At 40.8% G+C, this 26,178-nt stretch overlaps 1 protein-coding gene across 15 annotated transcripts in view; it reads right to left on the bottom strand.

Annotated features, from left to right (window-relative positions):
* Window positions 1-26,178, bottom strand: part of WRN (WRN RecQ like helicase) — an 89,747-nt gene that overhangs the window by 28,413 nt on the left and 35,156 nt on the right. For all 15 annotated transcript variants that reach the window (XM_074272950.1, XM_074272955.1, XM_074272954.1 and 12 more), the window contains 10 exons: window positions 23,103-23,185; window positions 20,313-20,419; window positions 18,539-18,726; window positions 15,581-15,755; window positions 10,601-10,782; window positions 10,106-10,207; window positions 9,759-9,851; window positions 8,585-8,726; window positions 3,880-4,050; window positions 3,543-3,640 (listed from right to left, as the gene is read on the bottom strand). In XM_074272950.1, coding sequence (XP_074129051.1) covers window positions 3,543-3,640; window positions 3,880-4,050; window positions 8,585-8,726; window positions 9,759-9,851; window positions 10,106-10,207; window positions 10,601-10,782; window positions 15,581-15,755; window positions 18,539-18,726; window positions 20,313-20,419; window positions 23,103-23,185 — 1,341 coding nt within the window. The remainder of the gene's footprint in view (window positions 1-3,542; window positions 3,641-3,879; window positions 4,051-8,584; window positions 8,727-9,758; window positions 9,852-10,105; window positions 10,208-10,600; window positions 10,783-15,580; window positions 15,756-18,538; window positions 18,727-20,312; window positions 20,420-23,102; window positions 23,186-26,178) is intronic.

Below are 26,178 nucleotides of genomic sequence, written 5' to 3' on the forward strand. Positions count from 1 at the left end.
ATGACAAGAAAAGATAATGATAAATGTCGGAAAACTGGGACACAAATACATTGTTGATGAAGTTGTGAACAGATCCAGCCATTCTGGAGAGCAATTTGAAATTATGTCCAAAGGATTATCAAACTGTGCATACTCTTTGATTCGGCAATGTCACAATTAGATCCCAAAGCAATCAAAAGAGGGGGAAAGACTCACATTTGCAAAAATGTTTATAGCAGCTCTTTTCATAGTGGCAAGGAAGTGGAAATTAAGGGAATACCCATCAGTTGTGAAGTGACTGAATAAATTATGGTATATGGAAGTAATGGAATATCATTGTTCTGTAAGAAATAAGCAGGCTGATTTCAGAAAAGCCTGGAAAAACTGAGTGAAATGAGCAGAACCAGGAGAACATTGTACACAATAACAGTAAGATTATGTGGTGATCAACTATGATAGACTTAGCTCTTCTTAGCAATGTGGTGTTCCAAGACAATCCCAATAGACTTGGGATAGAAAATGCCATCAACATCCAAAGAGAGACTGAATGTAAATTGAAGCATAAAATTTTTCCCTTTTGTTTGTTAGCTTTTTCTTTCTCATGCTTTTTCCCTTTTGTTCTGACTTTTTTCTGTTGTTGTTGAGACAATTGGGGTTAAGCGACTTACTTAAGGTCACACAGCTAGGAAAAGTTAAGTGTCTGAGGCCTGACTTGAAATCAGGTCCTCCTGACTTCAGTACTCTATCCACTGCATTATCTAGCTGCCCCAGTTTTTCTGATTTTTCTTGCATAACATGACAAATATGGAAATATATTTTAAAATATTATACATTTATAACCCATATCAGATAGCTTGCTATCTGGGATTATAGAACAAGTAAAGAAAAGGAGGGAGAAAAAAATTGGAACACAGAATATTATAAAAATGTGGAAGGTCCTTTAAATGGGCGGCCACAGTGCAAGAGGAGATTGAGTGGCCCAGAAGTAATTTCTGTAGATACAGGACTGCCCTGTGGGTGGGATCCTAGCAATATTGAGATAGCTTTGTAATGAGTGATGGCTCTCTTGCTGGTTGGCTGTGTGTGTGACCTCACAGGCCCCTTATAAGCCCACTGCAGATAGCAAGTCGCTCTCTTTAACCTGGCTTCCTAGCCTGGGGTAGCCGAGCCAAGCTGATGGATAACCAAGAGAGGTAAGGAGTTTGGTAGTGAACACATGGGTCTTCAGACTAGGCGTTCACTAGGGAGTTAACAAGTCAGGGCCTTATGTGAGTAGGTATAATAAAGGCTTTTAAGATTACACGTGGCTGTTCTTGAGCATGTTACCGGTTATTAAACTATAGATTCAAGAAATCGTGGCCAGAGACCTTTGAAGGCCTCAGAGGAGGCGAGCCAGGTAGAGTTGACACTGCAAAGGTCAGTGGTCAAAGGTACTCTGGTGGGCCTAGGACAGACTAGTAATTGTAACTGCTAGGAGAGCATATTACAAAAATGAATGTTGAAAACTATCTTTACATGTATTTGGGAAAAATAAAATATTGTTGAGAATAAAAAAACTATTATCTCTTATTAGGATTATTTTTTTCCCAGACAAAATATTATCAATAGTTTTACAAGAATACATCCTCTACAACATTTCCTGGTTTAAAGATATTCAAATCCCATAAAAATATAAATTATGAAAGTGATTAAATTAAATTAAAATTAAATTAATTAAAGTAAATTAAATTAATTTAAAAAAAACTTTAATGCATTTAGAAACACACACACACACACACACACACACACACACACACCAGTACCAATTAACCATGAAGAATAACAGCCTAGAACTCCAACTGTTTGAAACTTTGAATCACTTAAATAATCTTTCTTTACTCACTGCCCACCACCTCCCATTCCCCAAGATAAGCTCTCTTTGTTATTTCAACTTTCGCATGAAAAAGCAGAAAAACCAATACTTTACTCAGGAGAGCTCCTATCAGCCTGACCTCTCCAAAACTGACCCAACCATGAAAACTGATGTCACCAGCCTTGGGAACAAGCTCAACTAATCAAAGTCTCTAAAAATAATTTCAAACAGAATAAAACATAATAAAGTTCTAATGAAGAATAAATTGAGCAAAAGAATTCACTGATCCCCCAGTTAAACAAGACCAAGGCTGTAATTAAACGTAGAATATATTAATGAATTTATAAGTATCATTAAAATTAACCTCTAAAAATTACAACAAAAACACTCAATGCCAAGAAGCAAAATGAGTATATAGCTTCTCAAAAAAATCTAATTTATAACTTTAATTGCAAACCTGATACTGTCTATAGCTTTTTAGCACATAAACATGTTAAAGCTTTAAAGCAATTTCTGTTCTTATTAACTTTAATTAATAAGACACTTCTAAACTTTTATTCAGCCTGAGACCTCTGTTAACAGTATAGAACCGGAAGGGACTTTAGACATCACCTCTTCCTAAGCCCAGATTACAATCGATGGAAGCAAAAAACAGTGTGGGAGAGGGTACTGCAGAAGACTGCACAGGAAGCAAGCAGCAAAACCAGCACTCGAAGCCAGGTCTTGTTTTTCCAAATCCTTCGTTGCCACATTCCATGAACAGATTTCCCCTCTTGCATTCCCTCAAGAAATACTGGGCCCCCAACACCCCACAAGACTCCAAGAGAGAGAGAAGCCATGCTCTGGTGCACCTGTGTCAAATTACCACCACCCTACTTCCACCCCTCCCCCAGTCCATTCGTTCTCTTCCTTGGAGAAAATCCCAGACCACAGAAATACAAATTTAGAGAGTGTTCCCTCTGGATTTCAAACTTGGTTCTTTTATGTCACTTTTCTCCAATCAAGACAAATTACAAGTTTAGTTCCAGAGCTAATCTTCTCGATGGATACAAAGAAAGAGCCAAAGAGAAAAACTTCCCTCTGACTCTTTTAAACAAACTTCCTTCAAGGAAGTTGACCTTCTAATAGAGGAACCCTGTTCTACAAATGCAAATCTTATTGTAATATTATTCACAATAAAACCTGTTAGGTTAAGTGTTAAAATAATTCTGATTCAGACAATCAGCCTTGAGCTCTTCACAAACTCAATAAAACCCAAACTTCAATGTCAGCTCCACCGATGACAGCTTATACTCTCCTCTCAAGGATAATATTTGCTTTTTTTTTTTTTTTCAAGCCTATTCAGCCAAATCTCTGAAGAGCTCAAGAAGGAGTTGAACAAATTATTACAACTGATAAAAAAGGTTACAATGGTCTCCCTTTCAGCATATGAAAAGGAGAAAATATATGATTTCCCCACCATCTGAGTCTTCTTTAATAGGAAGATGCTGGTCTCAGCACTGCACTCAGCCATTTGTCTTGCTATCAATAGCTTCATCCAACTGCCTCTCCCAACCTATATCCTGCTTCCCCATCCCTTGCAGTCTAATAAGTGTATGGGTTATAACCTAAACATAGCAAAAACAAGCATTTCACATACTGTGAAATAATAATGTTGAAATGACTTATTAACAAAAAAACTAATGAAAAAATTAAAAAAAAAAAAATGAACCTTGGTTTTAGTAATTTCCTTGGACACAGATCTTCATTGGCATGAAGGAGGAGCGTCTGGGATGACTTATCAGTGGCTTTATCCAGCCAGATTCTACCCTATAAAACAAAACCTTCAGTCAGACAATAAATATTTAGTATATGTCTGTTGTGTGTAAAGTTTTGACAATAAGCGTGTACTGTATACCTACTATACAGTGTTCTGTATTAAGCAGTTTTGTATTAAGTAAAACAAAGTAAAAACAGTCTCATATTCTAATAGAAGAGGTCCATTTAATATATTTTGTGTGAGAATATAACATAAATATAACAGAAAGGTCAACTTTTACTCTTCTTACCTTCTTTGAAAGAACACAAATTTTGGCAAATTTCTTGGATCCTGACTTTTCTTCTAAAAAACCTTCTGAAATCAGCTGCCGAGCCAAAGCCTTCCACCAGCTCTCCAAATGGTCCTTGCCACCACCAAAGAGACAATGATGGCGGAAGTTATCAGGTAGACGTTGCGAATTCTGAAATTAGGAGGAAAAATCAACATCTACACATTTTTCTTTACTTACAGTAGACAAAATACTTATTTCCTCAAATAGACAAGAGAAACAGGCTAAAATTCTCTTGGGGTGGGTGACTTGTCTTGAGTGGCTTGTGCTCCTAAAGACTTGTGACTTTGGCAGATTCCAAGAGTATATCCCCAGCACTACTGTACATCACCTCCAGGCCAGTTTTCTGACATATAAAGGAAAGATGATTGAAACCCACCATCTGACCAAAGCCAAGAAGTTCACTCCCATAATATTTCATTTCTATTTTTCTTGCGTTCAGGAATTAAACAGTTAAACTGACCAAGCCCTACAATCAGTGAGGGCTCCACATAAGCCAGCTTAGAATAGTAAAATGTAAGATGCCAAGAATAACCAAAGTTCTGAACTACTCCAAGAGAAGAATGGGGCAATGACCAAGGAAGGCAAACAAACCTGAATGCCCAAACTCATATTTTTCTTCTGTCTTCCATGCCAAGGAGAATAACCTTTGGACCACAGAGGATAGGACCAAAAGGACTAAGAAGAAAATTCACAGCCAGCAAGGAGATAATATAAGCATACCTAGATGTCCTGAATGAAATCAAGTCATCAGCCCCAGACTGTCTGTGACTGCTAAAACACCCGAGGTTAATGACCTCAAAAAGATTGGGAGACAAGAACTCAAAAAGCAAAATGTTGTCCCCAAGACTCCATCATCACCTGCCTTCCCCATCAGGCAGGACAGGGGACATGAAGCTTCTGCCCAGCCAGCTGCAGCTTGTCCTCTCCATGATCTCACATGGCCCATGCTCTTCTTCAGGTCCTTGTTACATCTCGCCTGGACTATTAATGAGTTATTGCTTACTCTCCTTTCATCACATCTCTTTATTCTCTAATTTATCCTTTCCCAGCTAGTAAATAAAATTTCCTAGGACATAGATCTAACTAGGTCATTCTCCTCCTCAAAAAAATCCAGCTACTCCCTAGTGCCTCTACTTAATACAGTAGTATTAAAATTCTTTCACCTTCACCTAGTATTTAAAATTTCTCTTAAGTCTGATTTCATCCTCCTATTCACCACTCACATTATTCCTCTTCGTATACTGGGTACTTCAGCCAACCTGCCTCATCAGCTTCTCCCTAACAATGACAGTCAATCCCATTTCCACACCATTTACATGGAAGAGAGGTCCTGCCACCTGTGCAATACCCCTTTTTGCCTTTTACAATCTTACTTCAGGTTTCAGTTCAAGGCAGTTCAAGCTGATGCCCTCAGTTCATGCCAGTGTTCAGTTGCACTCCAATGACCTTGAGCTTACTCACTGGCTATATCCTTCAAGGACAAGGTTGCTCTGTTCCCAGAGCTCTGTGCAGAAGACCTCCTCCAGGCTACAGCTTCCAACCTGGATGGAAGACCGTGGGTGACAAGCCATCTTAAGGAAGACTCTTGTGGATTCCTAGAATTGCATGTTCTTCTATTATCTTTAGTTCTGCATGCTTGGACCATCTCAATCCTATTCTGATCCCAGGCTGATTCAGTCTCCTGCAGTGGTTGCTACGTCTCTTTGACCCACTAAGTTCTTAATAAGCACCCAGATAGACTGCTGATGAGATCGTGTTTTTGTTTTTCTGAAAGCACCACTTCCTCTTTACCTTTTATGCTTTCTTCCAAGTGCACAGACATCAGGAGTCACCAGCATCAGGAACATCAAATGGGAAGACCACTGGACTCTAAGCTAGATGATCTGCACTAGAGTTCCAATCTAGCTAACTAGCTGTTGTGATCATTCACATGTTCTTAAACTTCTCTAGTCGAGTTTCATCATCTGTCAAATGAGGCTTATGAAGTACCTCAAATTCTCTCATAACTACTGAACCTTGGGCAACCATCTTTGTCTTAGTTTCTTCTTCTGTAAAATGAGAAGGAAATGGAAATGACAAATCACTTCCGTATCTTTGTCAAGAAAATCTCAAATGGGATCACAAAGAGTCAGCCCTGATAAATCATCTGAACAACCACCACCACCCCGTAGAGGCTTTTCTAAGCACTATTCAGCAAAAGGATACAACTTTACCATCTTACAATTGAACGAAAGAGGACAAGAACAGAACTCTCTTGGCTAATTATTTATGGACTATGAAAAAGCTTATGATTCTACAGCAGAAAACTCTCCCAAAGGTAGAAATGAAAACTGTGTTATATCCCTCAGTTTATTTCCTCACAGTTCCAAAGTTCTTTCTGCATCCTAACTCTGTCATTCAGCATATTGGTGATTCTTCCACAATTTGGGTCATCTATCAGCTTGATCAACAGGCCAACTAAGCATTCATCCACATCTTTGATAAGAAGACTGAACCAAGCAGGACCACAGACCAAAACCTGCAGCAATCTACCAGAACTGGGGTTCATGAACTTTATTTTGTTTGTTAAACAGCATTTTAATATGTATGATTGGTTTCCTTCATAAGCCTATGTTTTTTGACCTATGCATTTAAAAACATTATTTGGAGTTGAAGAGATAACAGAAGTAACCCAAGAAAAACAGGTTAAGAACTGCACTTCAAAAAAAATTTCCTATAATTGTCTGGGGCAGTATATAAAACGAATTAATTGTACTAATAGAGGGTTCCTGTACAAGCCAAAAATGAATAATCCTTAAAAGAAAGAAAAGAAAGGAATTCACACAGTTGGCAAATTATTTAAATCCTGAGGAAAAAGGCAAACAGAGTTCACAACATCAAACAATTTTATTTACCTAAGGAGGTGGAATGTGCACTATTGGAATCATAGTGGACACTTGGTATCATCATTAAGGTATAAATAAACATTAAAGGTTTGACAATTAACTTATATTCCACCATTAATAATAGTCTACAAAGACAGATGTGGTCTTGTCTATCAAAATAATATGTGTATACACTCAGATTTATTCTAATTAGGAAGACAATTTCCTGAATTCCCAAAGAATTAAAAGTTAAAATTTTAAAATAATCATCCAAGCTATTATGGCAATACTTTCCAGAAAAATCAAACTTGCCTTGGTTTTATAGCAAACAGTGGGTTGCTGCTATATGACATTTTCCTTAGTTATTAAGTGGCTTTTTAAAAAAGATTCTAAATCTCTGTCTAGCAAGGGTGGTATAAAATTTCACAAAGGATAACTTTTTAAATTGAAGACTCCCAAAAGGACTTGTCTGACTCCGTTTTCAAATAACAGGTGAAATCTGATCTCTCCTGGGAGCCCTTTCAGTTTTGTCTAAGAGCCCACTTACATTCATCAAGGACACAACCAGCTTATACCAAATTAAAACCAAGATAATTTAACATGTCATACTCCAATTGGGCTACGTGGACTTTAAGGGTAAAATGGACAAGTGGGCCGTTTAATAGGATTTTTCAAAGACACTCAAAATGTTCTCAAATCTTAATGGTATTTCAGAGAGGGAATGAGTTTCACATAAATTAAATAAAATGAAAACTAGAAAGTTACAAGTCTGTGACACTCCTACCCTGCTCATCTCCTCATATAGTTTCCTGGATTACCACCCAAATAGACCTGGGCTGGGACATCAAGCTCCCCATTCCTGCAGACTTTAAGCAGAAAAAAATCTAAAGTCATGTCAGCCTCAAATTAAAAGAAATTCTTGTTCAAATGTTTAAGAAGGTGGTACACATCCAAAGCAAGTGCTTATAAATATACTTTTTCCTAAAACACAAACAAAAACCTATTGCCTTGCATGACCTCATGTTAGGCTCTCTTTCCCACTTTCTTGAGAAGGAAAGGAAAAGGGAACAAGCATGTGTTAAGCTTTGAATATGTGCCAGACATTGCTTTACAGCTATTATCTCACTTGATCTTCACAAAAACCTGAGAGGGAGGAGCATTATACACCTAAGTTACTTTTATAGCTAAGTGACTTGCTCAGGATCAGATGGCGAGTAACTGTGTGAGGCTGGATTTGAATCCAGAGCATCTTCCTGACTCCAGGCACAGCACTCTATTCACTGCATCACTTGGTGGTCTAACATTAAAATAATCCAGTTAACAAGGACTACAAAATGTTGCCAAAGAATGCAAAACTACATTTCACAGGATTAAGTTTTTGCTAAAAAGTGCCAAGTACATACTTACAGATTACTGATCTGACTGACAAGTATCCATTAATTACTACTTTTCAGCAGAACGCACCTAGTAGTTTTCAATCTAACAGTGCAAACTGCACCAGTCCCTGGGCATCCTGAAAGTGAACTTTTCTTAATAGTCCCAAGGAGATTGGCTCTGAGGATTCCCCCATCAGCCAGAGATCAAGGTGGCAGGAAAGACCCCAGGTGGGGACAGAGACTGAAGCCCCCTTGGCGATGAGTCACAGGAGCACATATGCCAAGGAAAAGCAAGGGCCTGGCCAGAAAGACAAGCCCTCCCTCGCCAAGAACAGGCTGAGCGACAACATGCCACGCCCCTCCAGGGATGCTGAGGGGTGGCAAACAGCAAATGCGATGGCAACCGAGGAGGTGGGTACTTACCGATCCTCGAAGAAATAAAACTGGGACCCCAATTCCAAACTTCTCTCCTAAGCTGTACACTGCAAACAGCAGCTTGTAGGCCTGTGGCCCAAAGTCCTGCAAGCGTTCCTCAGAGTCATCACTGGAATGAGGGTCGTTCAGTCTGAAGACAGAGACACATAGTGAATTTACACATCTAGGAAATCCAAAACTAGATTCAAACTGAATCAGGGAGGACAACAGAAATTTTTAACAACTGCTAAGGGAACATGGCAGCATGTGTCATATGACTGGGGAACAACTTGATGATGGAAGACTGTGATATTGATGATGATGATGATGATTATAGAACTCTCATAGAAAATTCTGAGGCTTTCAAAGATCTAGCAGATGACCATGATGTGAGGGAGGCTGCCCCATGACTATAGTCCCATTTTCAGATGAGAAAATTAAGGCTAGTGGCAAGTACCCAGAAGTAACAGCCAAAGAGAGCAACTCCTCTCTTTAACTCAGTTTTTATCTGTTAAATACAAGAATCAAGTTCCATGTTTTCTCAGATCCTTTCCCTTCCAGTAATAATTTTATCCTGCTCAAATGGCAAAAAAGAACAGCCAGAGTAACTATACACAACATAAAGTTTTCTTGAAAAGTCAGAGGGAGATTTTAAATTGCCCCAAAGGGCTAAAGGAGTCTAATGGCCACAATTCTGAGAGACAGAAAAGCAAAAGGAAATCATGGCCAAGAAAGCTGGCTTTTTGCAAGGAACATGCTGACATGATGAAATGCTTTTTTTTTTTTTTTTTTTTTAAAGGCTATTTCATGTTCAATCCTCTTTCTGATCTACGATGAATATGGAAAAAATTCTCATCACATCTGGTGTTTATGGAGTCTAGAATGGTTTTTATGAAGTGAAAGAGCTTAGGAAGGAAAAATCTGGGTTTCCAAATAAGCATTTATATACCACTCTAAGGTTTACAAAGCATATTCTGTCACTGCATCTGTGTTTTCAAAAGCTACATTTGCTTATTTTAAGAGTTAAAGGAGTTTAGATATTTTTTAAAGAAATGAAAATGAACATTATGTTAAAGACAGCCAGCATGCCAACCAGCAATCATTAATGCCTTATTTCTTACTAGGCAGGTGATACTGGGACATAGGGATGGTACTTTCCAAAGTGACCGAGAAAAGCGCTCACCTGGCCTGACAGTTGTCACAACACTGCTCTGTTCCCATAATGCCCAAGGAGGCCTTTCGGAGTTGTCTATCTTCAAAATGAGACAAGATGATTCTACCCAAGAGGTAATAGAGAATTCAATGAATGAACCAAAACTGACATGTTGAATTCATTACTAAAAATGAGGTGAAATCACCACTGATTGACTCACAGGGGAGGTCATTATACAGCTCTGATTCATAAGTCAGTAAAACAGCTTAAGACTCTGATATACACAGAAGCATGACAACAATAATTCAGTGCAGCATCAAGGTTTATCCTTGTACATGCTGAGCACGGCAACCTTCAATAAAACCCCACCCACTTACTTCCGCCTGCATCTGCTGGATTGAAGGTACTTCTCTAATTGTCTCATCATCTTCAATTTGTACCGTCGAAAGTCTACATTCTGTATTTCACCAAGGAGGTGCCTGTCAGTTAGAAATAAAGAATGAAGACCAAAAAATGAAACTTGACCATTAATTTCTAATGATAGGCAGATTCTATTCAGGGGGAAAAAGGAAGTTTCTTTCAGAGTGTGCACTAAGTGATAATTGTCAACTCTAGTTAGATTATTCAAAAGGAGAGCCATCATTTCTTTTTTTTATCATTAATTGTGCCATCAACTGAAATGGGTTTCTGTTTTTTGGAGGCAGTCAGGGAGGCAGTGTACCATGAGTCACATTTGAATTTAAGTTCTCCTGATAGTGGGCCAGAGCTCCATCCACTGCACCACACATGGGTTCCTCTTATATACCATATATGGCCCTTCAGGAAAAATACACAGTATGAAATCCATTAAATACACCCATCCTGCTCTTTACCTGTTGAAGCTTATGTCTGCAGGAGCCCAGAGCACATGGCAAGCACTGGGCAGGCCATCGCGGCCAGCCCTGCCCATCTCCTGGTAGTAAGATTCCATTTCCTTGGGAGCGCCATAATGGATGACTTTCCGGATGTCTGCTTTGTTAATCCCCATGCCAAAGGCAACTGTTGCTATGACACACTGAGAACAAGAACACCATGGCAATTAGTTTAATGCTGCTAACCTCACAGTGAGGCTTCTGGGTAAATATGTTCATGAATAGAGATGAAAAGGTTAATAATAAACCTAAAATCACCCATTTAAATTTCCTGCCTAGATGTCTAAAAGCATTTCTGTACAATAGACAGCTCAAAGGCCAAACTGGAGGCTGCTCTTCCTGGCCCTCAACCTGTGTCAGATGGGCAGGTGGAAGACTTCCCAGAATACAGACGTACTGTCCAGACAAGCAATGCCCTGGACATGCCACTGACTCATTGGCCTGAATCAAACATGGCTCTGGAGATGAATCTATGCCCATCGGGAACTTGAATTGAGCTAATTATGATGCAGTCTGGCCTGAGTAGTTCTGAGGAAGGACCTACCAAGGAATGAAATGAGATAGGAAGAGGAGAAAAAACTATGCAAGGGAAACGACAATTGAACAAATGGGCCCCAAAAAGCATAGGAAATGAGGAAAGGATCTAGAAAAGGTGCTAAGATTTTTGCCCAAAGACACATGTGGATTCACACAACACTTCATATTGCTGCAAAGTAGGTACTGGATGACTGGGGGATAAATGCTAGAGCATGCCATTACAGAATGGAGAAATGGCTTTTGCATGACTTCTCTTTTTTTTCTTAAACCTAATGCATTTAATGTTAACATCTGAGTGTTGAATCCTTGGGATATTTTCTTCAACAAAGAGCAAACTTCATTTTAAACATATCTGGCTCGCAACTCATAGCCAATGACCACAGGATCTTTCCATCTAACCTTCCTATATGGGATGTTTCTCAACATCACAATGTAAGCTCCCTGACAACAGAGGCTGTCCTTCCAGAACTTTGCCCAGCACTTGGCAAATAATGTTCCATTAAGGTTTTTTAATTTATTCTTGTTGTATTGTTATAATTCTCATTTCAACTAAACATAACCATAAGAAAATGTGGTTTCCTGATCACTGTCAGATTTTGGATGCAAGTAACAAATATGCACATAAAAAGAAGAGGTGCTAACAATAGCAAAGGCAGAAGAAATTTTTTTTAAATAAAGTAGAGCTACAGATCAAAGGCAAATAAAAACAACCGAGTAGTTACTTTCTTTCTAAAACTAAGATTTTGAGCACCTCAGCTTCCTCTCTGACTTTGTAGAGCCTAAATGATGAAAAAAACTACACCAGTTCTAATGAGTAAGCTCCAGAGGAGGCAACAGGATCCAAAGTAATTATGACCCAAGAACACTCAGAGCTCCGCAAGTCCTGGAGTAACAGGCAGCCCATCCTGCTGCAGGGACAAGGGAAAAGAATGCAATGCTCAAAGAGGGACCCACAGGCCTCAACTGTCTTTCCCTGACTCCAGGAGACAATTCTACTTTCATTTGTTTCATTTTGTCCTTCTGAAACGACTTCACCCAGAGATCCAGGGAAGGCTGAGTACCTACTGTCCAAGGACCTGCCCTTATTAACTCAGTCCAGAGGAACTCTTCTCCAGGGGAGCTGCCCTAGAGGAATTTCTCCACCATAGAAGGTCCCCAAATCCTTTCTTTGTTTCAGAGGGATTGAAATCTGCTATGGAGGAGGAAGAAGAGCAAGTTTCCTACAGAAGTGACAAATCCTTGAAACAAGAGAGTCAAGAATCTCCCAAAAAGTGCAACCTTAACTCCTGAAGGAAAACAATAAAAGCCTTAACTCCCCCCAAACAAGGAAGTTATCATAGAGGCAGGATTTATCTGGAGACATAAAGAGAACAAATTGGGCCCAAATACCAGAACCCTAATGACAGTCTTAAACCTCTCCCATGACATCTTTAAGTACCAAGAGCTAAGAGGCACTTTGGACAGCGAATACCCCAAATCTTTTCACTTAACCAAGGAAGAAACTGAGGGACACAGACCCTGAACATTCTACCCAAGATCATTCAGCAGCCAGTATGTAGCAACTCCTATCCCGGAAGCCACAAGGAGCAAGCTGGGGCAAGAGGTACAAACTCCTAATCAAAGCAGCCTTTAGTGAGATCAGGATGCAGATCAGGGCACCAAAAGAAAGGAAGACACACAGCATACAACTTGCAGGAGAAGGAAAATAAAAAAGAAAGAGATCAGAGCTACCAAGAATCACACCAACCCTTAGTCAATCCAAAAGGTCCATTTCCTGTTGTTACATGCATTATAATCAGGCTTAGGAAGATCTTTTCATCTGGGAGAAGTTAACATAATCTTAAGGTCCCCAACTCCACACCTACAATCTCCACAGCCAAGAAATCCTCATTCTCCAAATAAGGAGTACTGGCTCCAGTTCCCAATACCCTTGTGAAATGAGGGTGTCATAAAAACAGAAGGAAAGCCAGATTTCTGACGCCTCTTCACAGAGAGCTCTTGGCGAAGTGAGTGAAGAGTACTTAATATCCAAAGGTCTAGGTCACCTGCCTAAAGTGCAGGAGTTCAGCAGACCCCATCTCAGAGCCTCCACCCCTCCACCTTGTCCCCAGGACCTCAGAGGAAGAGGAGAATCAGGAGTGGAGCTGGGATTTCACTGACCTTGACCTTGATCCTAATTCCCCTTACCAATGTTTATCAGCCTCTTCCAAGAGGCCAGGATGACATGGCAGGTCTTTGTCACAGGCAGGACCCTCTAAGCCAAGTTTCAAATATACTTCCTGGTGAAACTCAGGAAGAACATAATATGGTCACTCACATACTGACAGGAAGGTTGGGGGTTCCCCTCCAAGACGATCCCTTCAGCTTATCAAGCTGGATGCCAGCCTCTCTAAACCCATTCTCAAGACAAGAGGTGAGCAAGAGCTGGACATCAAGGCCAGGAGCTATGCCATGGGCCAAGCATAAGCATACATAAACAAAAGGCTGACCACCCTGACAACTTCTGGAGGGATGGCAGTGTTGGTCTGATGGTTATACAAGGCAGTGGGCAAAAAGATGGACACAGGCAAAATATTAGAAAATGAGGAAATGCCCTTCAACTGGAGAATGGCTAAACAAGTTGTGATACATGAATGTAATGAAATACTATTGTGCTATTAAAAATTATATAAGCATTGTGCAACAAGAAAATGGTATTTACACACATGTATTGTATCTAGGTTATATTGTAACACATGTAAAATGTATGGGATTGCCTGTCATCGGGGCGGGGGGGGGAGTAGAGGGAGGGAGAGGATAATTGGAAAAATGAATACAAGGGATAATATTATAAAAAAATATATAATAAAAATTTTTAAAAAAATTATATAAGCAGGTAGATTTCAGAAAAACCTGGAAAGACATAAGTCTTGAACTGATGCAAAGTAAAGTGAGCAGAATTAGGAGAACACTGTACCAGGAAAACAACAACACTGAACTATGATCAGATATGATTGACTCAGATCTTCTAGGCAACACAATGATCCAAGACAAGACAAAGGACCCATGATGAAAAATGAAAGAAAGAACTAATGAGTCTGAATGCAAATTAAAGCATGCTATTCTTACTTTATTTTTTCAAAAGCTTTTCCTTTTGTTCTATTGTTTCATATGTTTTATATGGAAATATGCTTTACAAGACTGCACATATAAAAACTATAATAAAATTGCTTACTGTCTTAGGAAAGGAGGAGAGAGGGAGGAAGAAAATATGGAACTCAAAATTTTCTAAAATGTGAATATTAAAAATCATCTTTACATGTAACTGGAAAAAAATAAAATATATAAAAGAGGGAAAAAAGAAGAGGAAGATGGCCATTGAAATTCTGGGTCCCTGGAAGGGCTTATCAATTAGACTGGGTGGGGGGTGGGGGAGGAAAGGAGGGATCTTCCCAGGGCAGGAATTCATTAAATGAAGAAAAAGTTAATACAGATCAAAGACCAAATCAATCCCTCCTTTGAAAAATTAGAAACTTCTATTCAACTAAGCTTTATCCAAGAGACTCAAGGCAGAATCTAACATTGGGAGAAGAAATGAAGCTATAATAAATAACACAAGAATGGAATCAAAACTTAAAAAAAAAATTCTAAGTCAAGAGTAAGAGGAAAATATCAAACAAGGAAAGGTAAAATGATCAGAGTAAAACAACATAAGTGAGCTAATGCCCTGTCTATCAGACTCACAGCCTCTCCCAAGAGAAGAGTTAGCCAAGAGATGGATAAAGAGCAGTGAAGTGAGAACCCCCACAAATCCTATAGCTACCCAAAGCATCAAGACCTGAGAACAGCTGCCTCTGCTGCTACTTGGCTTCCCGGTTCCCTGGATAGGTGGATCTGTCCACTGGGGGTCGGGGGATGACTGTGTCTCACCATTTTCCCCAGTTTTTCAAAAAATAAAAACATGACCTGAACAGAGAACCTAAGAAGTAAACCCTAAAACCTTGGCCCAAGAGACCTTGTTCAGAATGGATCAGTCCCTGGTTAGGCCTGAAAAAGAGAGAGACATATAAGATAGGAGCAGTGCAATAGGCTAAACTACAAAGGAACAGAGGGGCCAGTGCCAGAGGACAAACCCTCTCAGATGACATTGCATGAGGGCTCTTGCCTCTCACTGCTTGCTCCTCCCCAATGCTCCAGGCAGAAAGGCAGCAGAGATGACCAAACACACCAAAGACTGTGAACCTCCAAGAATGGGCCAAATCAATTCTCTGGCTAAACAACATCAGAATTAGTAAAAAGTCTCATTTAAATTTTAAAAGGAAAAGATGGGAAAGGACAAGGTCAGCTCAAACAACCAAATGAGATGTGTGTTATATGTTTTCCCATCTGGCTTTTTCTCAGAGGAAGAGAATCCAGCCTACACACCTGAATTTCATCACGCATGAACTTGTGGTGGATCTCTCGCCTCAACTTGATCCCCAGGCCGGCATGGTACGTTCCACAAGCTAAGTTCAGTTTCTGGAGCTCTGCAGTCACTTGTTCAGAGATCTTTCTAGAAGGGCAATAGATGATGGTGGGGCCTTCAAATTCCCAGGATGAGCTGAAATAAAGGGAGAAAAATATAGAAATAGGACACACACACATCTGGACTAAATTTTTAAAAGAAGCTATGGCAAAAAAAAAAAAAAAAATACAGTGAAGTCACTCTTTGGCAATGAAGGCCAAAAACCTTCCATTCACATCAAAAATTTTAGCCAAGGAAATGAAATGACAACTTCCATTTCTGCTCAACCTTGAACCAAGGGACACCAGTCACTCCAGATAGCACTGAGTAGCCTCCAAAACATAGGGCTTCTGTGCCCCCATGTTCAAACCACTTATTTCACAGTCAAAACTAATTACACATGTGACTTGGAGAAGCACATTATGATTATTCTGACCCTAGGGTCTCATCTATAAAATGGAACATGATCTGTAGCATGAACTTTACAGGACTGCTATCAAGTATTCTGCAAAATATGTCACGTACTGAGTAACTCTCAGTAGCTATGATTACTTACTATAATATATAGTGCCAAGTAAAAGGCACTGACCACTGCCAAAGTCTCTGACTATCTGAGAGAATCACCTTTTTCTTCTATGTTCTCCTCAGACTCCATTTTCTCCTATGGCCCTGGAGCAAAGTGCTGAGGCTGCCAGACATGCACCAAGGAAGCCTAAGCTGAAATTCTGACCAAAACTTACTCAGCTCTACAACTCTGGGCAAGTAACCCAACTTGTCTGAGCCTCGGTTCTTTCATGTATAAAATGGAGATACCCAAGCTCACAGGTAGATGATCAGGAGAGCAATATGCCAGCCTCAATATAATGTACATAGAGGTGATCAATGACAATGTCATTCACTTCCAGCTGATTGGACAACAAGCCCCACCTCTAAACACCAGGGAGGCCTCTTCTCCATAACAGGCCAGTGACCAGGATAAGGAGAATGCAAAAAAAAAAAAAAATCTGATTTGGATCCAGCACATTCTCATTTCCTGAGGTTCCCATGCATATAATCTCAATTCTCTTTCCCCATTCACTCTTCCAATACAATCAGTGACCTTCTCACATCATTCAGTCTCTTCCATGTCTCCTCTCCATCCCTTGGAGATCATCAGACAAGAGCTTTCACAGGTTTCTGCACCATCACTCATTCCTCCTAAAGCTGCTTGAATCACCACAACCCAATATTACAGCTCCTTTCCAGGAGCTCCCCATTTTTCTTATTTACAAGCAAACTGCAACTGGCAATGAGGTTGCTTGCCCTGCCATCAAAGGGAAGCCCTAGGGCTTCCATATGTTACTTTCCTGTTTCCTTGCTGACCACATGCTGGGTTCTGCCATTGTCCATGAAGTCACTGGCCTTGTGGCGAGGTTCATCTGACATGCCACAACCAGCGATCACATAAGTGGACCCCAAGGTACTATGCCCACAATCTCATTGTAGTTATTACCACACAACATGCCATCTAGGAAACTCTGATAAGTGTGTACTGTCTGAATCACACCAATATGAACATTCCAGAAATTAGGAATTTGGGGGAAGGGGAGAGGAAGGAAAAAAAAAATTTTGATTTTTCAATGTAATTGATATTTTGACTAAACTCCAACTATAGCTTTTCCTTAAAAAAAAAAAAAAAAAAAAAAAAAAGCATATATTTCCAATTAATCAGAAACTTAAATGATGTCAGCACATTAAGAAAAAAATTTTTTTAAAAGTAACAGCAGCTAGAATTTATATATTACTTTAGAGGTTTGCAAAGCACTGTCCTTGTGTTACCTCCTTTAAACTTCACAGCAATGCTGTGAAGTAGATGGTATTAGCAATCCCATTCTACAGCTGAGGAAACAGATACAGAGATTCAGTCATTTACCCAAGGTCACGCAGCTACGATCTGAGTAAGGATTTAACTTGTGTCTGGGTCACAATCCAGCACTCCATCTGCGAGGCTATCTAGCTGCTTTAATCTTTTCTCTATTAATAGATTAAGAAACGAGTGGGTTCCATCAAACTAAGTCAAATAAATAACACCAGTTAGAACAACTAATACATGAATTTGCAATACAAAACCTAAAACATAAGACTAATAAAGTGAGTAACTGCTATCAAATGTTTCCATCTCGGCCTGTGTAGTATGGAAGATCCCAGGAGAGGAGGTAATTCTTGTTTTTGCATTCTTACTTTGCTATTGTGGCAACTACTTAGTAGACAAACATACTGATACATTATTGTGAACTGTGAATGTCCAGCCTCTGCAAAGTGATTTGGAACAACTACAAAAGTGAGGAAAAAATTCCTTAGACTTCACATAAACTCCATAGGGGTCAGTGATTTAAAAAAAAAGGACGCCCCATTTCTATCAATCATCACCTTTATAGCAGTATTTTTGGTGGTAGAAAAGGAATGAAGACATGGCAAATGACCCTTTATCCAGAATGGCTAAACAAGCTATAGTTGGTGAATGTGAGGAAATATGACTGACTGCATTTTGAGAAATAAGAAATCCTGAGAGCACACGGAAAAGTGAGAGCACTTCTGGGAATCAATGCCAAAGGAAGGCAGCAGAACCAGGGGAAACACAGACATCACTGATACCTACTACAAAATCCAAGCTGACACCTGAGTCAGGGTATTGGTCAGAAAGGACGAAGGAGAAAAGCTGGCATGACTAGGCAGGCAGCAGCCCAGCCCCACAAAAGAACCCTGATGAGCCGCTTACCAGGGTCAGTTCTGCAGAGAGGCAAGGCAGGCATGCACATGTTGGAAAAGGAAGGAGCAGAACCAATCAATAAGGTACCAAGGGAATGTTTACTGAACTCAACAAGCTGATGGCTGCTCACCCTGTCTTTTGCACAAGAAACCTGTCCAAATCCTGAAGGATATTGCCTGTCTTCCGCCCAACTTCCAGGTAGAGGTTGGGCCGGTCAAAGCTGGTGCAGGTGACCTGAGGGTTCCGCAAGTTGAGGCAGTGCATGATGTCTGCTCGAATGGAGGAGCTTGCAGTTGCCGTCAGCGCCAACACAGGCACCTGGAGAAAAAACAAACAGGGCCCTGATACAACCATCTGCCCGCCCACTGACCAGCATCCACTCAACATCTATGATGCGCCAGACTCCAGGGGCAAACACGGTGTTGAAATGGGCCCTGCCCTCTAGGAGCTGATGTTCACAGAGGAGACACAGATAGAGGGAAGTATGGGGGAAGGAGGCGCTTCACCTAAGATTTGGAAAAAAGCAGGGACTCCAAGAGGCAGGAGAGAAGAAAGAAAGAACAGCAAGAGCAAAGACATGGAAGACAGGAGATGATCTACCAAAGGGAATGATATGGAAGCCCATATGGCCAGGAAGAGATGAAGGGGAGGAACATGTGAGGATCATGGAGAGGCAGAAAGGGGCCAGGTTGTCAAAAGGAGCCAATTTCTGATTCAATGGGTAATAGAAAGCTAGGGAAGGTTAATGGGAGAGAAGGTGCACGGTCAGACCTGAGCTTTAAGATCATCACTTTGGCAGCTATGAAACAATCCCTGAATGAGGAGTGGACAGAGACCTAAGCAAGGAGATGAATAAGAAGTCTCCCCTGCCACTAGATAGTCACTAAAATGATTTATCTAAAGCACGGATTCTACCAATTACTGCACCACTCAATAAACTTCACCAGCTCCCTACTGCCTACAAGATCCAGTTGGATCTCTGGCTGGCATTCAAAGCCCTCCATCATCTGCCCTGGTACCTTACACCTCATCCCCCACTCTTCCATCCAATGGTGCCAAGCTTCCTGGCTGTGATACCAACAAGCCCCTCCAGGCACTTCTTCTGGCTGCCCCCCCCCCCCATACTGGAGTGCTTTCCCTCCTCATCTCTGCCTCCCGGCCTCCCTGGCTTCCTCTAAATCCTTATTAAAATGCCATCTTCTACAGGAAGCCTTCAACCCCTAATTCTGGTAACTTCTCTCTGTTAATTATTTCCCATTCATCTTGAATAGAACTTGTTTGTATATGTTTGTGTACGTGTTATCTCCTCTATTAGACTCTAAGGTCCTTGAGGGGACACCTATTTGCCACATAGTAGGCGCTTCGATAGTTATTAGGTGAAGACAGTGGTCAGCAGTATTCAAGTCTACAAAGAGGTCAAGAAGGATGTGAGAAAAGTGAGAAATAGCCCCAAGATTCGGGGCTTAAGATGTAACTGAAGACTTGAAGGGGCAGGGGAGGGGAAAGAGAGAAGATGGCAATGATTAAAGGACCCTCAAACAAGCGTGGCTAGTCTTCAGTCCCAGGGCTGGACCCAATAAGTTTGGACATGGTCACTGTTTCCATGAACTGGAAACACATGATCTTCTGGCTATAACAAGTCACCCAAGGGACAGTGTCCTGGGCTGCTTAGAAGGACCCCTATGCTGGTGAGACAGCGACTTGGAAGGAAGGTAAAGCATGTGACACAAAGGGAGGTGGGCATGAAGAAGCAGCCACCCACCACAAGTACTGCTAAACAGGAGTTTCAAAAACAAACAGTATTAAAGGCAACATCCCCACCTACCGCTGAGCCACCCTCCCACAGACATGTTCTTTGGCAGGAAGGACCGTTTCTTCCATCCTTGAGGCAGAGAGCGGCTTACCAATGGCAAGGTGGTCTTCAAGGAGCCCAAGTTTCGGAAGGAATTCCTGAAATCATGCCCCCACTCTGACACACAATGAGCCTCATCCACAGCAATCAAGGTGATCCCTAGGGAGATGGAGAAACTCATCAATGAGGGAACCTCATCATGGAGCAAGGCAGCCCTCAACACTCAGGCATTAAAACCAAAAGTAGGGGGCAGCTAGGTGGTGCAGTGGATACAGCACCAGCCCTGAATTCAAGAGGACCTGAGTTCAAAACTGATCTCAGACATTTAATACTTCCCAGGTGTGTGACCCTAGGCAAGTCACTTAACCCCAGCCAAAAGCAGAATCAACACCTCAGGGACCAAATGTGCCAGGAAGAGGAAAGAGACAGTTCAAGCCTAAGTCATTCAGATAAAACTACAGCACTATTCCAGAGGAGAAGAAAACGAAAGGAGACCCTGAAGTAAACTGGACTGGATGGCCCCTTCCCTCCTCCAGCACAAAGCTTTCATACCTTATTGCTCTCAGAATCCTCCAACCTCCCACTCTGCACCTGCCATTTGGGCCGGTAAATTCCAGCTCCATGACGACGCTGCTGGCATTTGGACCAGCTATCACGAAGGAGGCATCACTACCCTGCCCTTCACATGCATCACTACATAGCCCAATGAGATCTGCCTCCAGAGGCACAGAACAGGGAGCCTGGTGGGACACACAGCCAGGTGGCAGACCCTCCCCAGATGGAGAGTACCTGCTGGACAGGCAAAGAGGGAAGAGCAAGGGATTTAAAAGCCAATTTCTATTATTCTGCCACATAATACAGACTTTGAATAACTCAGAAAAGAGGCCTCATGATGCTTGGTAAAGACTTGGGTTCAAATCCCACCTCTGACTGAGCCTCTCTAAACCTGTTTCCACAGATATCAATTTAGGGGATCAGAATAAATGGGTTCTTGGCTTCTTCCTGATCTAATTCAAGGATTCTATAAAAATAATTTTCTTATTTGAAGTAGCAATAATTGTTACTTTACATATGTGATTAACACACAACCAAATAGGCGCATAGCTTTCCCCAACCCCGTGCCATTCATCACATTCAAAGAGCTAAATATCCAGAGATAAGAATGCTGCTCCCTCAACAACCGAGAAGGAACTTTTTGGTTCCAAGAACCAGTTGTCCTAAGCAAGACCCAGAGAGGCAGCAGGGGAGACACTGAAAGTCCCTTCAAATCTGGGTCTCCTCCCAGTACCTTCCCTTTGTTATTTATTACTTATTTGCCCTGTATATGGCTTGCTTCCACATATTTCTTTAGATTTTTCTTAATGACTAACATCTCTTTTACTTAAGATCTGTTAGAACTCTTGGTTGGTAACATCACAATCTTGAAATGCCCCTATGCCTCAGCACTGTCCTTTGAAAAGTGGGCCCAAAAAAGAATCCCCTCAACAAGTGGTCACTCAGTCATTGTTAGAAAAGGCTGGAAACTTGCTCATTACCCTCTAGCCCAGGACACCTCTAGCCAAGTTTCCAAATCCCTTTGCTGTCCTGTCTGCCTCCATTTGGATATAAACTCCTTAGGGGCACAGATTGGCTTCTCTTCCAGCACTTAGCACATAACAAGCACTTATAAAATGTCTCATCTAATCTTTAAGTATCATAAATGTTCATTCATTCAAATTCAAAATAAGATTTTCAGTAGACTCAACCTTAACACATTTCTGTATACATTTTGTATATTCCGTATACATTCTGTATACAAGACTATCCTCTTGGTCAACATCAAGCATGTAACGAAAGCATTTTACAAACATAAACTAGAACTAGAGTCCCTTAGTGTGACATGCATGAAGAGATCACTAAAAAAAAAAAAAAAAAAAAAAAAAAAAAAAAAGGTGAAATCATAGATTTTTTGCAGCTCTGAAATACTGAAGTGAGGAGACAAGTTACACCTAGCAGTGACAACTCCCCAGCAGCCAGCAAATGAAGTAGATTAGAAGTCAAGGGTGACAGGGGCTCTCCTGGAAGCAATCTCCCTCAATGTTCATTTTCTTATATGTAAAATGGGAATAATAACCCCTGTTCAATAGGCCTCCTACAAGCAATTAAGAGGAAAATGCCCCATTAGCCATAGAACCATATGCCCCACTGGGCAGACTTCTCTCAGCATCTAGAATTCCTCTGGCAACTGGTGGAAAAACAACAAAGCATGGAGTGATCTGTACTATATTTCTGCTGCTTGTGGCCAATGTGACCCTGGGACAATTATTGAGCCTCTTGAACTTCACTTTCCTGATCTGTAAAACGAGTGGGTTGAATTAGTCAATACCCGAAGATCTTGCCATCTCCTAGTCATGATCACAGGAAAAAAATCAACAGTTAGGAAAATATAGCATTTGGTTGGCTCCTATTCATCACTGTACTTAAATATAGGTACTAACAATAGGAAAACTTGACCCAAAGTAGCCCCAAAAAAGGGGGAAAAGAGAGGAAAAAAATTATAGCCTCTAAAAGAGTCTTCAGCAACATCAGTTCTTGAACAATTTTCTCCATGCAAAGAAATCTATTTTTCAGACATGTGATGCTTCTCTTAGTGTTTTGATTTCATCATGAAATATACCTGAGAACTATGATCTGAGTATCAATGTTATCTGGATTCCCAATTGGAAAATCCTAACCCTCTTAGCCCCCAAAGGCACTAGAAACACTAAGCCATACATACAAGACACAGACATAGAGATCAACCACAAAAGTACCCCCAAGAACATCAGCCACAGAACACAGACTTGACACCTATGCCACTTACCCAGGTCAGCATCAAGTTGCTTTAGTAGGTTCAAGTTTCCCAAGCAGAATTCTGGGGTGATGTACACAACCCTGTACTCTCCCCTATTGACAGAAAAGAGAAAGGGAGAGTGAAAAGTTGGCAGATCAAGCTCTGAAGCATATGCCTCACCACATCAGCCATGATTACTGTGACTGATTTATTAAGATACCATTACTAATTACATCCTTCAATCTTGATGCTATCTGTCAAATAATGTCACTGAGAATTTGAGAATCCTCACCTATTTGGAGCCCATTACTATCCCTCCTTGTCTAAGGAGCAAAAGAGAAAAAAAGTGACAAAATTCAACTCAGTCAGGTAGTCACCTCTTAGGCCATGAAGCAGAACCACGAGGGTCAGGCGGTCTAAGTCTGTCTGTTGTTCAGGGGCCTTTATCAGCCTACAGAACAGAAGCCAAGCACAGTCTGCCAAGGTTTAACTGATTATACTCAGACTACAGAGAACCATGCCCTTACTGATGACCTGTGGACCACACAGTTTCCTAACTAGTTTTGGTATTCTTCTCAATGGTCACAAGAAAGGCATGGCAAGGGGGAAAATTTAGAACTAAAAATAAAATAAAATAAGGTCTCCCAGAAGTCCAGAATAGGGATGGGTTCCAAATAGTAGATAGCTACCATAAGAAGATGGATAGGCAATATGCTTCACACCCCCCACCCTAGAGAGACCAAAAACCAAGGGGCCAGGGAGGAACTAGGAGAGAGGTAGAGAGAGATCAGCCACAAGGAGGAAACAAAGGAAGAAAACAGAGCTCATGAGGTAACAGCCTCTAACCTGCTGTTAAAGAGAAGTGACCAATTTTTTACCTTCTGAATCCAATTCTTATCATGAAACAAGAAATTCGGTCCTGCACACATATATTGTAATCTAAGATATACTATAACACATGTACTGTCCAAAAAAAAAAAGTCATAATTATAAAATTAATTTAAAAAATTAAAAAAAAAAAAAAAACCAAAGCAAACAGAAGTAAAACAGGAAGGATGGAACTATATGGCCAGAGTTTCTGGGAGGGGAAGGGGACAATCTAAGGACAAGAGGAAAACTGAAAAGCACCATTCCCTTCTTCTCTCTCATTAACTCCACTCAGCTTGTAGAAAGTTACTACTAGCATTGGGCTAGGAAAGAGAAGGGGGTCAAGTTCAGAGAAGGGATGTGATTGTATATATTGTTTGATGTCTTGGGGAGAGAGGAGGAAGAAGAAGGAAGGAGAAAAATTTGGAAAACAAATGTGAATGTTGAAAATTATTTCTACATGTATTTGGGAAAATAAAATACAATTTAAAAATTAAAAAAAAGAGAGAGAGAGAGAGAAGTGACCAAGAAGTAGTCCTGGCCCCCAGCCCAAGGGATGGCTGGTTGGGCTTAGGGAGGGCCATGATGAAGGCAGCAGCCCAAGGCTGAGGCTTGGGCTCTAAGCGAGGATCAAGGCTAGGCTAGATCTCATTCTGCAGGGAGTCTTGCGGTCCATCTGGGTTTCTGTTAGTGCCAAGGAACACATGCCAACAGACCATCATCAAGATGGTCCCTGTCTCAAAAAGGTGGGAAGGGCTGGGAAGATGTAGCTTAACTCCCAGAGGAACAGGACGGAAACAAAGAAGGACAAGCATGGGAAAGTGTTCAAGAAAACTGGGTCTCCCATGCCAAGAGCAAGAAAAAAGGAAGATGATGGCAAGAGAAAGAAGAGTAAGCAGGGAGCTAGAAGAAAGTGACCTCCCTCAATGGGCAACATCAATAGGAGAGTGCCTTCAGGTGAGCATCACACAGCAATACTTAGGAGGGAGGAGGAGGTGGCCAACAGAGTTAAATCCCTGTCAAAGCATCATGGCAACTCACTATTGAACTGTAAGCCAAGAGAGGAGCTAGCTGTCTTCCTGAGTACAGCTCTCTGGGTGGAATGAAAGCCTCCCAAGACTGGCCCAACCTGTGATCCATCTCTACTTAAAAGTGCCTCAGGAGCACTCAAATGAGAATCCCAGAAGGAGCCTTGAGAGTACACGATTAAAAGTCACAAAGTCCTGGGAAAACTGTTGGTGGAGTTGTGAACTATCCAGCCATTCTGGAGAGTAATTTGGAACTAGGCCCAAAGGGTTACCAAACCGTCCAGCAGCATCTCTACTGGGTCTGTATCCCAAAGAGATTATAAAAGACAAAAAAGGACCCACCGGGGCAAAATTGTTCATAGCAATTCTTTTAGTGGTGGCAAGGAACTGGAAATTGAGTGGATGCCTATCTGATGAGGAATGGTTGAACAAGTTATGCTATCTGAATGCAATGAAATATTATTGTTCTATAAAAAATGTTGGGCAAGCGGATTTCAGAAAGGCCTAGAGAGACGTACAAGAACTGATGCTGAGTAAAAGTGAGCAGAACCAAGAGAACATTAAACATTAATAAGATCATGTGATGATCAACTGTGATGGACTTAGTTCTTTTCAACAATGAGGTGATTCAAGGTAATTCCAATAGACTTGATGGAAAATGCCATCCCCAATCAAAGAGAGAACTATGGAGACTGAATGTAGAACAAAGCATGCCATTTTCACTTTTTTTGTTTTTTCTTTCTCGTGGTTTCCCCCTTTTGTTCTAATTTTTCTTTCACCAACATGACTTTTATAGAAATATGTGTAAAATTATTATACGTGTATAAGCTATATCATATTGCTTGCTGTCTTGGGGAAGGGGGAGGTAAGAGAAGGAAGGAGAAAAAAAATTGGGACTTAAATGAATATTAAAAATTATCTTTACATATAATTGGGAAAAAAAAGTTCCAGGCAAAAATCCTAAGGCTCCAGATACACAGGACACAGCTTCATCACTACAAATGTCTGAAGTCAGAGAACTCATCAGAGGCCAGGCCAACCTGGAAAAGACCACAGCTAGCCAAAAAAACAGAGTCTATGAATAGTTTTAATCTCAGCCCCATGGCTGAAAATATAGAAATGTGATAGTACTAGATAAGGAAAGATTCAATGACACAGAGCAAGAAGAATAACAGACATTCAGCAAAAGAAGCAGAAAACAAAATTCAAAA

This window comes from Sminthopsis crassicaudata, chromosome 6 (genome assembly GCF_048593235.1).
Source record: "Sminthopsis crassicaudata isolate SCR6 chromosome 6, ASM4859323v1, whole genome shotgun sequence".
In the NCBI taxonomy this organism is placed as follows: domain Eukaryota; kingdom Metazoa; phylum Chordata; class Mammalia; order Dasyuromorphia; family Dasyuridae; genus Sminthopsis; species Sminthopsis crassicaudata.